Source organism: Tenrec ecaudatus, chromosome 15, assembly GCF_050624435.1.
Source record: "Tenrec ecaudatus isolate mTenEca1 chromosome 15, mTenEca1.hap1, whole genome shotgun sequence".
NCBI lineage: Eukaryota > Metazoa > Chordata > Mammalia > Afrosoricida > Tenrecidae > Tenrec > Tenrec ecaudatus.
Genome location: NC_134544.1, coordinates 73580669 through 73594812, shown reverse-complemented (window position 1 = coordinate 73594812; position 14144 = coordinate 73580669). Strand labels below are relative to the sequence as shown.

Sequence of the window (14144 nt, the reverse complement as noted above, 5' to 3'; positions counted from 1 at the left end):
TAGAAAGAAAGATGGGGCTTTCCCCTTTCTCGAGTGACATGGCTTTCTAGTCCACTAAAGAGTGACACTCTTGGAAACCCACATGGGGCAGTTGTACCCTGTCATATAGGTTTGCTATGAGTCAGTGTTAACTTGATGGCAGTGAGTTTGGTTTTTTGGTTTAAGAGAATTGTGAAAATTGCCAAACAATAGATTGGTACCCTTGAGACTTGGAGTTATGCAAATAAGCTGCCTGACAACCTAACCTGGAGCTGAGTCACACTGGACATCCTGGTAGGTTTAACTGAGACATTTCTGAGACACAAATTGGGATCTCACTACCATCCAAAAAAAAAAGAGAGAGAGAGAGCCAGGAGTAGGGGCCTTTGGATCCCAGATTCTTGCATTGAAACTCTTCAATGTAGAAGACAGAGAGCTGTGCCACAAGAGAAGAAGTGATGGGGAGAAGCAGCAACACAGACATGGTGGCAGCAGAACCAAGAGACTGAGACAGAGCAGTGCAATTCCCAGGCCACAGAACAAGAGAGCTGAGTGCCTCTGGGCAGGAGGTTAATACATGAAGTGGTATACATCTGAGTATTTATCTGGGGAACCAGATCTGCCAACCTACACAGAGTTCCATGAGGCTAAGGGACAGAGTGGGCACTTATCTGCAGAACTAAAAGACCTTTGAAACACTTGCCCATTCAGGACAGAAGCCAAAGGGCTGCAGGGCCTGACTTTAGCTGCAGGTATGGCTGTCAAGATGCTGTCCCAAAGTAGAACTGTATCTTGAGTCATTTAGGATCCAAATTGTGTGTTAGGGTACAAAAGTTACCCCTATGCCAAATATAACTTAAGGAGAACATTTATTGAACTTTAAGAGAAAACAAAAGACAAACACACACCGTATGGATAAGTGAGACCATTAGCACGAGGTCAAAATAACAACTGAGTATTCACAGCCTGGGCCCTGGGTAACAGGGCAGAGAAGAAAAGGCATGTCCCAGATCATGACTGGTGGCAGATCAATACATCACAGGTACAGGTGGGACTTCAGCAGCAGGAAAGGGACCATAATTAGGACGTGCACCTTATTCAATAGAAGAGCTTACAAGACTGGTCCAGGACCTTCATACACAAGCAATCAAGGCAAGACTCATGACAATGTCCCTTGTTCCGTCCTCAGTAAGGTGACCTCCATCAAGCATACACCTAGGCAGGCCCATGGAGAGGGCTGGCTGCAAAAGAGTGCAGGCAATCTACTTTCTCATGCATTCTCCCGGAGGGGGAGATGCTCTGTATCATTGGTTAATGATCAGAGAGAATTTAATGGCGGCTTAATCAAAGTGGGGACGCAGCAAATGGACACTGAGGTATCAGTGTAACCCAAACCTAAAACCCCACTCACTGCCATCGAGTGGATTCCGATTACAGCGCCCCTTTAGGAGAAGTTGGAACTGCCCCAGGTGGGTTCCCGAAAGTGTAACTCTTTACAAGGGTAGAAACCCTGCTTTTCTGTCCAGGTGTGACTTGTAATTCCGAACTGCTGACCTTGCAGTTAGCAGCCCAATCTGTAACCACTTAGGCCACCACTTTTTGCAAATTGGAGGGCTCAGAACTTAAGAAGCTCTAATACAATTATAAACGGTTGTCCATCCAGTGAATTCTGTCATTCAGGGAGAGGCGCAAAGCCCTCTGGCCCTGACGGGCAGGGCACCCCGGGTGATTGTGTGTGGGCGCTCTCCCCGTCGGACCCCAGAAAGCATGGCTCCCGACTGCTGCCCCCCCCCCCCAGCTCCTCTGCCCCGCCTCGCCCTCAGGAGCCCGGGTCCTGACGCCGCACGTCCGCGCGTCGCTCGCCCTGTTTCAGAGGCAGACATGCACTTGTTCTCCTCACTTACCGTCGTTCCGACAACTTACACTACTTCCCAAAGGCTCCACCGCGCCGCCGGTGCGCAGGATCCTCCTCAAACTCCCGCTGCAACTCCCGGCGCGACAGGGATGCTGTGCGTGACTATGGCGGCCGCCAAAGGCCGAAATACACGCCAGATGCTGGCGACACGCACTTCCGGCCCCGCCCTTCACAGACTTGGTGGAGGGCGCCATGCTTAGATACTTGCTGTACAAGAGGAAAGAGTGAGTGAGTGAGTGAGTGAGTGAGTGAGTGAGTGAGTGAGTGAGTGAGTAAGTGAGTGTGTGTGTCCCACTTGTTCTAATTTCATACACCTTATTTGCAGGGCCTTACCCATTCTTTGGTTGGGAAGGACAAAGCAGTGGACAGAAAGGCCATATAAAAGCAATCCATCACTCCACTCTGGTTCATGAGGTTAGTCACTCACTTTCAAATACATATATATTTTTTCTGCTGTGAAATATCAACTAGTTTTGGAATTTTATTTTTTGGGATCATTTAAATGATGTTTTCACTGACTTTCATATATTTTTTCAATATATATATGTACATATATATACACACTATATTTTACATTTCTCATTATACAGTCATAGCTATAAAACAGGAAGTCTTGGTCATTATCTCTGATGTTCAATTTGGTAGGGTGGTAACACATGTCTAGCTAACACATGAAATGTGATCAATATAAATAAAAAACTGGATTGTAAATTTTAAGGTTTGTTTTTTGAATCGTCACAAAGTAGTGCCATCAAGTTATTGCTAATTTATTTATGAATTAAAAACTCATAAAAATTTAAGGAATGTTTAATAACCTGTGGGGAGATACTCGTTTATGGTGTAGTTTAATTATTTGAGTAATTCACAGTGGAATAGATTTGCAATCAGCATAAAGGTGAGTACTATAAGCTGGAGGTCAGATATACCACTACCGTTCTCCAACTCCTTCACCATTTCTAAACCCATCAGTTCTCTGTGCTTCACTCCCTGCTCAGCTGGGTTTGACAAATCCATCCACTAGCTGCACAGACTCACACCACACTCACAGGTATGTAGTTAATTGGAGGTTGGAAACAGGTTATACATTGGGATGAAAATTAATTTGAAATCAGGGGCTCGAGTGGGAAAAGAATACTTTGAAAATGATGATGGTGGCATATGTGTAAATGTGCTTGACACATGTGAGGAACATATGGATTGTGATAAGAGATGTAAGAGCCCCCCAAAAAGGTATTTTTTAAAGAAAAATAATCATTTGAAAGTAACAAGATACAAATTGTATGTAGTTGGCTAACCAGGGGAGCTTTCAAAGCAGATAAACCTTGGAACAAAAATATTCCCTGTTGATACAATTCTTGATCAGAGCATTGGACAGTTCTCTACCAGTGGGGTCTCTGCTGCTCACTGGTCTAACTCCAGGTCAGTACAGAAGTTCTGCATTCGGTCTCTGCACTAGCAACCTCTCTACTGCTATGTGACCTAGCTCACAGGCAGTGGATAGCAGATTTCTCAGCCCTTTCCTGATATCTACATTGGGTAGCTCAGGTGCCAGAATCCCTGCCATCAGATTCTCTGCTACTAACTGACCTGGAAGATCTTCTAGTCAGACCTCTCCACTGTACTGCCACTTGACTCACTACCTTCCTGCAATCACGGGATCACATCTTAAACAATTAAGTTTACAGACACGGTATCACATTTGTGACCATTCTACTTACACATGGCTCTGCATTATGGTCAACGTACTTCCCAGCCAGTATGCTTTCTGTCATCCAAATGACTCAACCACAACCATCACCCATTTGTTGTTGTTACCTGCCATCCAGTTGGTTACAACCCCATAGGGAACTGTACACAACAGAACAAAACACAGCACGGTCCTGCGCTTTCTTTACAATTGTTCCCATGCTTCAGCCCATTGTTGTAGACACTGTCAGTCCAGTTCCTTGAAGGCCTTCTTCTTTCCATACCCCTTCACTTCACTCCAAGTTAGTTTGTCCTTTGAGCAATCCCAGGTACTTTCAACTGTCTTCTTCAGGACCACAGTTCAAATGGATAGATTTTTTTGGTCTTACTTTTTCAACGCCAAACTTTTAAAACTCACATGCAAATCATTTTTCAGGCACTAAGTTAAAATTTCACTTTTGGGCACTGAAGGTTGTCAGTTCTCAGCAGAACTCTAGGTCTCTTGGCAAAGCAGAGCTGTGGTCTAAAGATGCTATTGCTCTGTGTTCTCCTGTGCCAAGTGACAGTTCCCTAAGGTGGGAGATTCAGATATCTGACCTGGGTCTACAGGGATGGTTGTAACTGCAAGTGATTGACAGAGACCAATTATCTTTATTTACAGGAGTGCAGCCTCAGCAGTCGAGAACAGGACTGGTGAAGCCCTCCCAGAAGCAGTCCCTCACCTGCACTGTCTCAGTTTTCTCCATCACCAGAATTTCCTGCTGGAACTGGATCTGCCAGACCTCAAAAAAGGGACTGCAGTGGATGTGAGTGATATGCTATGGTGTAGTACAAGTTATAACCCATCCTTCCAAAGCCAGAGACACACTAGGAATCAGTTCTTCCTGCAGTTGAACTCCATAAACACTCAGGACACGGCCATGGGTTACTGTGCAAGGAGCACAGTGAGGGGATGTCAGTGTGAGCTCAGACACAAACCTCCCCTGCAGGGGAGACATGGGCAGCAGGGGGCACACAGGACCCACTGAGCACAGACGTGTTAGAATGAGCACTTCCTCTCTTAGCTCTCAGCATCCCCCGGATAGTTTTTCTCTAAATTTCTCCTCACTGCAGGCTTAATAGGAGAAACTAGCATTCTCTGTTTGTAGTCCAAATATTAAAAGTGACCCCGACCCTTCATTGGCATCCCATATGATCAATTTTCCTTCTTGGCATACAGATTATCATGGTTATTATCATTTATCTGTTCGTCAAAACTTGTTGAAGGGTCAGGTGTCTGACTGCTTTGCTCCCTCTGCAATGTGAGTAGTGACTGGCTGATTTTCTATTATCTGAGATAATTACTGTGGGGACACCTGGGGCTGAACTTGTGACATGTCATTAGTGATGCTTGCTACTCATTGTCTCGGTTTATGCAGACACAAGTGTTCCAGGCAGAGAGAGATCTCTAACATAGGAAACAGGGGAACTGGAATGACCCGTCTGGTTGGAGGTGTCATTTTTGAGATTACTCTTTGGAGCATAATGAAGCAAACATTCAATGGAAGGAAACTTTAATTTTAAAAATAGCAAATTTGCCACAAGAGGAAGAAATTGCAGACTAACATCTCAGAATGCTCTTTAGAATTGAGAATAGTGGGACTTCTCACATATTTTGAACCTGCGATCAGAGAATCCAGTTCCTAGAGAAGGACATCCTGCTTGACAGAGTGTCAGCAAAATAGGGGAAAATGCTTAATTAGATATACAGAGAGTGGCTACAAAATTGTTCTCTAGGAATAAGTGGGGACAGTCCAAGATGTGGCAGTTTATGTTTTTTTTCTGATGTACATAGAACCATGATGATCAAAGCTGACACCAAAGCACCCAACAACATCTCTGATGAAGTGTGGTGCAGAATGTTTAGATTAATGCTGTTTAGTCAAGTAATTACCTAAATTAAGAATATATTATAGTTTTTTACATTCACAAAGTGTTAAATTGTTTAATGTTTAACATTCAGTACACATACCACTCCTTATTCAGTTTACCTGTATGGCTATTAATCAGGAAAACAATGTGCAATACATACATAATAAATGTGATATACAAATGAATACAATTGGGGACTCCACTATCATCCACAGTTTCCTGCAAAACAGAATCTCACCATTTAGACAAATGCAGTCCCTCCTCCTCTTACTTTCCAGGCATCTTTGGGAAATGATTCACTAGACCTTACTCTCAGGTATCTCTGGGTGAGTGTGAATCACCTGTTATATGGTGAGCAGAATAGAGTGTAATCCTTCACAGAGGGACTCCACATAGACCAATGGAGTAAATTTTAAAGTAAAAATTATATGCTTATACAACTGAGGTAAACTTATTTTATATAAGAGTATTAATCCCTAATAAAATGTAAAAAAAGAAAAGAGGAGAAAAAAATGATTAGGGCAAAGACTGTACAGATGTGCTTTGTACAATTCATGTATGTATATGTATGAACTGTGATAAGAATTGTATGAGCCCCTAATAAATTGTTAAAATTAATTAAAAAAAGAGTATTAAATCCTCTTAAGTGAAGTAACCATTAAATAAATGATTCTGTAAGAATTAGATTTCCGAGGCGGAGGAACTACGCGGGCGGGAGGGAAGCTGAGCCGCCGCGCACTGGCCTAGCTATGTCAGAAACGGGTGACGAGCAGCCAATGGAGACGACCGGCGCCACGGAAAACGGGCACGAGGCCGCCCCAGAGGGCGAGTCGCCGGCCGGGTCCGGCACCGCGACCGCGACCACGACGGCGACCGCGACTGTAGCCACCACGGCGACCGCCGCCACCCCGGCCGGCAATCAGAATGGCGCCGAGGGAGACCAGATCAACGCCAGCAAGAACGAGGAGGACGCGGGAAAAATGTTTGTTGGTGGCTTGAGCTGGGATACCAGCAAAAAGGATCTGAAAGACTATTTTACCAAATTTGGAGAGGTCGTTGACTGTTCAATAAAAATGGATCCTAACACTGGACGGTCAAGAGGATTTGGGTTCATCCTCTTCAAAGATGCGACCAGCGTGGAGAAGGTACTAGACCAGAAGGAGCACCGGCTGGATGGTCGGGTTATTGACCCTAAAAAGGCCATGGCCATGAAAAAGGATCCGGTGAAGAAAATCTTCGTTGGGGGTCTGAATCATGAGGCCACTGAGGAGAAGATTAGGGAGTACTTTGGCGAATTTGGAGAGATTGAGGCCATTGAGCTTCCCATGGATCCAAAGTCTAACAAAAGACGAGGCTTTGTTTTTATCACCTATAAAGAAGAGGAACCTGTGAAGAAGGTTCTGGAGAAAAAGTTTCACACTGTCAGTGGAAGCAAGTGTGAAATCCAGGTGGCCCAGCCCAAAGAGGTCTACCAGCAGCAGCAGTACGGCTCTGGGGGCCGTGGAAACCGCAACCGAGGGAACCGAGGCAGTGGTGGTGGTGGTGGAAGTGGAGGTCAGAGTCAGAGTTGGAATCAGGGCTACGGCAACTACTGGAACCAGGGCTACGGCTACCAGCAGGGCTACGGGCCCGGCTATGGCGGCTACGACTACTCGCCCTATGGCTATTACGGCTACGGCTACGACTACAGTCAGGGTAGTACAAATTACGGGAAGAGCCAGCGACGCGGTGGCCACCAGAATAACTACAAGCCATACTGAGGCCGTGGCAGGCACCGACAGGTGACCGCGCCGCTCCGTTTGGATATCAGTGAACACAATTATGTACCAAATTTAACTTGGCAAACTTTCTATGGCCTGTCCCATGTGCATCTTATTTAAAATTTTCCCCCTGGAAATCACTCTCCTGTTTACTATTTCCAGAGCTAGTTGTGTTAGCAGCGTGTGGTGTATCAGAGGCCGAGCAGCATCGTGGGCCTAATTTAACACCAGGTTCCCCCAAACCCGAGGGGTGGGTGTGCGCCCTGCTGCTGCTCTGTATCCGGGGCCTGCAGGCCCTGGTGGGTAAAGAGTAAACTTGCATCTTAGGAAACCAGTGTCACCTTTTTTCACCTTTTAATTTTATATTATTTGTGTCATACATTTCCTGTTAACGGAAGTGTTAATTTTACTGTACTTTTTGGTACCTTTTTGGGAATCTAATGTATTGTAAGGTATTTTACACATGTCCTGATTTTGCCACGACCTGGATATTGAAGCTATCCAAGCTTTTGAAATAAAAATTTAAACCCCCCCCTAAAAAAAGAATTAGATTTCCACGTGCAGAAGAATGAATCCGTGTATCAGATCATGTCCCCCACCCGCCACACACAGGCATACAACTAAAAATATCCAAAGATCTAAGCATGAACAATAAAGTCATTTTTAAGTAAGTATAAGAGTGTGATTTAAAATTCTTATTTAATGAGAAATAACCATATGACAGCAGAAGCAAGAAGCATAAACGACAAAGTAGGTTAAAGTCTGTCTTATCACAAAACTGGCTTGTGACCCAAGACCAGAGGCACAAGTGTGGGTAAAAATACTTATAATTATGGCTAACGGGGGCTGTATAATCTATCTGTGGGGTCAGTTAAATTAAAGACATAAAAGTTAACTCAGAAGCTTATGATGAGTAAATTTTGTTATCAAATTGTTAATCTTCAAAGACTTTTTTTAAACTAAGGAAATAGAACATGGAACACATTATGAACTCTGAACACAATGGAAACCTGCAATGATGGGCACATGTGTGGATAGAAGAACTGAGGAACTGTTCCCCATTGGGACATTGTGCTCACCTATTCTTTTAGGTATGAAGAGTTGTCCTCTGATAGTTTCATAGGAAAATCTTACAAATTTCACACTATAGCATTGAAGTAGCCTACCTCAAATTCTTTGTTTTTTCCCCCTAAGAGCTCAAAGAACATGGTCAAAGAGCATGAGGTGAGTCTCTGGGGGATACACAGCTGAAATTTTAAGAATTCCATTTGTAGTTTTACACCTATAAAGTTAAGATGGTAATGGTGCCTCTACCCACATTTGTGTATTTATTCAAAAATGCAATAAAGTGATGTGTTCTCTCCATTTAGTATAGTAAAATTATACATACCTTACTTTACCCAGAATGCAGTGTCCTTCCAAAAGCACATCCAAAAAGCATCACTGCCATTGAGTCATTTCCTCTCAAAGACACAAGGGGCCAGAGTAGCACTTCCCCTGTAGGAGTGTTAAGTTGCAAATCTCAGTGGGAGTGGAAAGCCTCATCTTCCTCCCAATGAACCACTGGTGGTTCAAACTGCTGACTTTGTAATTAGCAGCCCCACTCATCATAAACAACACGCCTGAGACTCCCTATGATACTTAGGACATTCTTATCTGCTCTTGTGATGACCTTCTCAGCAGTCATGCACTTCACTTACTGGTGTCAACCCTTCCTTCTGCTGATGAAACAACCCAGCCCTGGGAGAAGTGCCTCAACTCTGGAATTCCCAGGTGTCCAAATTCAATTATCAGGACTGAACACAAGTCACCTTTGAGTGCTGATCCGGGTTTTCCTTCTTACTATGTTAAAAAGTGATTTTACAGAGAAAAAGCAAGCGTGAATGTGCATGGTGGAGAGACACAGTGGATGTGTGTGAGGGTTTTGCTGACTGGAATGTCCCTATGTTTGCAGGTGTCCAGTGTGAGATGCAACTGGTGAAGGCTGCGAGAAGCTGGAGGCAAACTCTTGGGGGGAAAAACTGTCTACTTCTTGGACTAGTGGGGCAGGATCATCACTTCCTTCAGCTGAGGCAGGGCCCCATGGAAGGGTGCTGACAGCTCAAGGAGCGGATGCAACAAGTGTCCTGTCCTTCACCTAAGGGACAGTTGACAGTTCCCCCCTTGTTCCCTGTAACATCGCTGAAGCAGGATGACCTGCAAATCAGCTATGCTCCTTCTTCCCAGCTTCCGACTCCCCTCGACTAGCCATGAAATTCCTTATGCCTTGCCCGTATAAATTAATGTGCTGCAGTTGCTGGGAAGCCTCCTTCCTCATCAGGGAAAAGGCTCCACCTGCCTCAGCTTCTTGTATTAGGTCTCCTGTCTTTCTTCCATCCCCCACCATCCTCCTTCCTGTGCTCCTGGTCGCTGCAACCCTTGTGGATTTCCAAATGTAAACTTTGAGCAACAGGTTGGCCCCAATTTGACCCAACATGTTGTTGGCAGTAGCCTGGTTTCTATCTAATAAAGTCACTATTACTTACAGATCCTAAGCCAAACATCACAAAGAGGTGAATTCATTTCAAATACAGATACCATCCCAAATGGACACTTTCTTATGTCTTTTTGAAAAATTGGTTGTTGGGACAGGGGCTCAAACTCACACTCAGATGCGTGACAATTTCCCCCTGAAAGCATTTTATTGGAGCTCTTACAGAAATCATACCAATTCACGCCGGTCTTTTCTTTCTTTCCAACTATTTGTATTTTTATCTCTGTAATATTATATTATCCTTGCAATTGAACTTTTTCTCTTTATACTGCTTCTGTTTGTTTTCCAGGTTGCTAAGCACAGAAGGAATAGGAGCACAAACATAAGAACTACTGCAAGGGTTTATAGGGGATGGAGAGGTTAGGGCGGGAGTTAGGGAGAGTAGGTTTGAGGGAGCAAATGATGCATGTGGGATGGGGAGGGAGCACTCTTTAGAACTGATGATGATTACACAACTCATTTTAAAAGTGCTTTAACCATGGAGGCAGGAGTGAACGTTCAAAAATAATTTGATTGGGCAATGAGTGTACAACTCTTATTATGATTGAACTACTGAACTGTGTGATGTGTGGATTACATGCCTATAACACTATTAAATTGTTTCGAATGAATAAAACCATAAAAATAAATCCACAGATGATCATGTACTGTAGTTAGGAGGCTAGAACATAATATGTCAATAGTATGTTTTTTCTTTTTCTTTATTGTCTTTTATAATAACCCCTTACTGTATTGCTTGCCTCTCAATACATGATATTCTAGATATTATCCCAGTCATCAGATTTCCTGTAATTAGTGTTCAATGCATCAAGTCTGGTCTTCAGATGTTTTTGAGGTTCAAGTGGGATAGACTCAAAGGTTGTACTTTGGCTCTCCTGGACTTGTTTTCATTTGATTCCATTTCAACCTGAATTTACTTATAAGGCCTGTCCCACAGTCAACATGGGCCTGGTTTTAGCTGCTGATAGTGAGCATGTCCATTGTCTCTTCTCACAGATGGAGTCAGTCTGTGCATTCCATCTGGAGAAGGTCATGTTATAGTCGCCTTTTGTGTTGTTGGCAAAAGGTATTTGCAATGAAGAAGTTGTTGATCTTGCAAAGTTCTGTCGTGTGATTTCCAGCTACATTTCTATCACCAAGATCATATTTTCCAATTACTCTTCCTTCCTTTTTCTTTCCAATTGTCAACAATTATCAAAGTATCTTGATTGCATGTGTGATTTCAGACTGCACACATTGGCAGAATTCTTCAATTTCTGCATCAGTAAATTTAGTAATTGATGCATAAATTTTAATGGAAGTTGTATTGATTGGAGTTTCTTATATCTGGATAGACATTATCCTATCACAGACAGCATTGTTCTTCAAGATAAAATTTGAAATACCATTTTTAATAATTAATGCAATGCCATTCCTCTTGACTTTGTAATTCCTGGCACAATTAAACTGTATGATTTTCTGATTCAAAATGGCCAATACAGACTATTGTAGTTCATTAATGCCTAGGTATCTGCCTTTATGTACACCATTTCGTTTTTGATGACTTCTAATTGTCTTAGGTCGATACTCTGTACACTCCAAGTTTCAATGACTAAATGATATTTTCAGTGGTTTCTTCTCATTTTGAATCCTGCCCCATCAGCAAATGAGGATTCTGAAGGCTTTCCTCCCTCAGGCTTTATCGATCGACAGCATTATGGTCCACAGTGCTTTGAGAAGGCACTTCTTCCTCAGTCGTGTTTTGAGTGTCTTCCAGCCTGAGGGGCTCATCTCTCGGCACTATCTTTGACAATGCTCTTGTTCTATGCATGCAGATTTCAGTATCGCACACGGTTTCATAGCTATCCATATGTTTCCCTTGGCTAATTTATATGAAAGGGAAAACTTACTCCTTGTTTGCAGTCTGGAAGCTCTGTTGAAACCTGTTCCCTTGGTTACTTTGCTGGTACTTGAAATACCAGTGGCATAGCTTCCAGCATCACAACAACACACAAGGCGCCACAGGATGACAAACCGACAGGAAAGTGGTGCCCCAGTGAGTGTCGCAGCAGTACATCAGTGCAATACCATGTGGAGTGTTTCCACAAGCTGCTGAAGCACGCATCTATGCCAAGAAGTTTGGAAGACAGTGACTCATCCAACTGACTGGAAAAGAGTCATGTTTGCACTCATTCCAAAGAAAGGTTATCCAACAGAAGGTGAAAATTATTTTAAAAATCACTGACATCATATGCAAATACATTAACAGGAAACTCTCAGAGATTCAGGCTGGATTTAGAAGAGGTTGTGGAGCAAGGGACACCATTGCAGATCTCAGATGGGTCTTGGCTGGCAGGGGAGAGATCATGATCACGAAGGTGATTTTCCCAGGGCGAGGCTTATCCATTGCACTCCGGATGTGCTGACCCCTGCGATTTCCCAAATGTGGGAAACGCGACTGCATAATTTGTGGTAGTGGGGGACTGCGGTCACGCTCTTCCTTTGGTCATGCTTCAGAGCAGACCTGTCCTTGGAGAGGGATCTTACGCTTGGTTAAGGAGAGGGCCATAAACAAAGACCCTGGAAAAGATGGATTGACGCAGTGAATGCCGTCAATAGTATGTTTTATTGAATAAAATAGAGGGAAGGTTTGCGGGGGTGGGGAGAGGATAGGTGATTTGTTCTTCAGGAGAAAGGACTAAAATATTTCACAGGTTTAATATGGGGAGATTCCAGTAGATGAAATGTCACACTTCTCATTTACAGAGCTAAGGCACAGATTCAAGAGATAAGTGGATAACAATTTGGGGCCAAGTTGAGACCCAACAAAATAAAACCAGGGTCTTTAAGGTCAAGACTTCTGAGTACGCACTGTTGTATCTGAAAAGTTTGACCCTAATTATCCACTATTGATAAGTGCCAATTGGACAAGGCCACATAGACTTTCCCTGGTGCCTAGAGAGTAAAGCTACTTCAAACATATTAGGAAACTGAGAGCTACAGGCCTAAGTACTATGAGACCCACTGGATCAGATACAACTGTCCTCAGGAATTGTGGTTTCAAGGAGTCATAGCCATATCCTTTACATGGAAAACTTTATGTGTCCTTGTTTCAGACCAGGCTGCCAATGGTGCCATTGATGAGTCACAATACATTGATCATAGTTCTAGTTAAGATTTCTAGAAATAATTTCATCACCTCAATATGTATGCGGTTCCTTGTGCAGTTATCAGCTACCAAATGCTCTGTCTCACTATCACTTACCAAAAACGTATTTAGTGTTCCTCCTGAAAGGAGTCTCTGCTCTTCCTTCAGAATGCACATTGAAATATTACTCATGGGGTCACAAAATGCCTCAAGCCCACAAAATGCCACAGGCCCTTAAAAACAAGTTGACACATTCTTTTTTTTCAAATCGTCTTATTAGGTACTCATACAACTCTTATCACAATCAATACACACATCAATTGTGTAAAGCACATATGTAAATTTATTATCCTCATCATTCTCATAACATTTGCTCTCCACTTAAGGCCCTGGCATCAGGTCCTCATTCTTTCTCCTCCCTCCACACTTGCTCATGAACCCTTGATAATTTATAAATTATTATTTTGTCATGTATTTCCCTATCCGATGTCTCCTTTCACCACTTTTCTGTTGCCCGTCACCCAGGGAGAAGGTCACATGTAGATCCTTGTAATCAGTTCCAACTTTCCAACCCACTCTCTCCCTCTACACTCCCAGTATCACCACTCACACCACTGGTCCTGAATGGATCATCCACCCTGGATCCCCTGTGTTTTTGGTTCCTATCTGTACCACAGTACATCCTCTGGTCTAGCCAGACTTGCAAGGTAGAATTGGGATCATGATAGTGGGGTGAGGAGGAAGCATTTAGGAACTAGAGGAAAGTTGTATTTTTCATCATTGCTACATCACACCCTGAGCCTCCTCCCCGAAACCCTTCTGTAAGGGGATCTCCAGTAGCCTACAAATGGGCTTTGGGCCTCCACTCCACACTCCTCCCCCCCGCCCTTAGTCACTATGGTAAGATTTTTTGTTCTGATGATGCCTGATACCTGATCCCTTCGACACCTCGTGATCGAACACGCTGGTGTACTTCTTCCATGTGGGCTTTGTTGATTCTGAGCTAGAAGGCCGCTTGTTTACCTTTAAGCCTTTAAGAACCCAGACGCTATTTCTTTTGATAGCCGGGCACCATCAGCTTTCTTCGCCACATTTGCTTATGCACCTACTTGTTTTCAGTGATCATATCATGGAGGTGAGCACACAATGGTATGATTTTTTTGTTCTTTGATGCCTGATAACTAACCCCTTCGCACCTTGTGATCACACAGGCTGGTGTGCTTCTTCCATGTG

At 43.5% G+C, this 14144-nt stretch overlaps 1 protein-coding gene, 1 non-coding gene and 1 pseudogene across 2 annotated transcripts in view; 2 read left to right on the top strand and 1 right to left on the bottom strand.

The window, feature by feature from the left end:
* The window catches only part of LOC142427514 (large ribosomal subunit protein uL14-like), a 159071-nt gene extending 156983 nt beyond the window's left edge, over nucleotides 1-2088 (bottom strand). Inside the window, exon 1 of the mRNA XM_075532751.1 lies at nucleotides 1884-2088. Within this exon, the coding sequence (XP_075388866.1) occupies nucleotides 1884-2088 (205 nt within the window). The remainder of the gene's footprint in view (nucleotides 1-1883) is intronic.
* Nucleotides 2089-6240: 4152 nt separating this feature from the next.
* LOC142427846 (heterogeneous nuclear ribonucleoprotein A/B pseudogene) lies at nucleotides 6241-7260 on the top strand (annotated as a pseudogene).
* A 4844-nt stretch (nucleotides 7261-12104) lies between these two features.
* LOC142428190 (U1 spliceosomal RNA) lies at nucleotides 12105-12267 on the top strand. Its single transcript, XR_012780161.1, has one exon. It is a non-coding gene; the product is annotated as a U1 spliceosomal RNA (small nuclear RNA).
* The last annotated feature ends 1877 nt before the right edge of the window (nucleotides 12268-14144 follow it).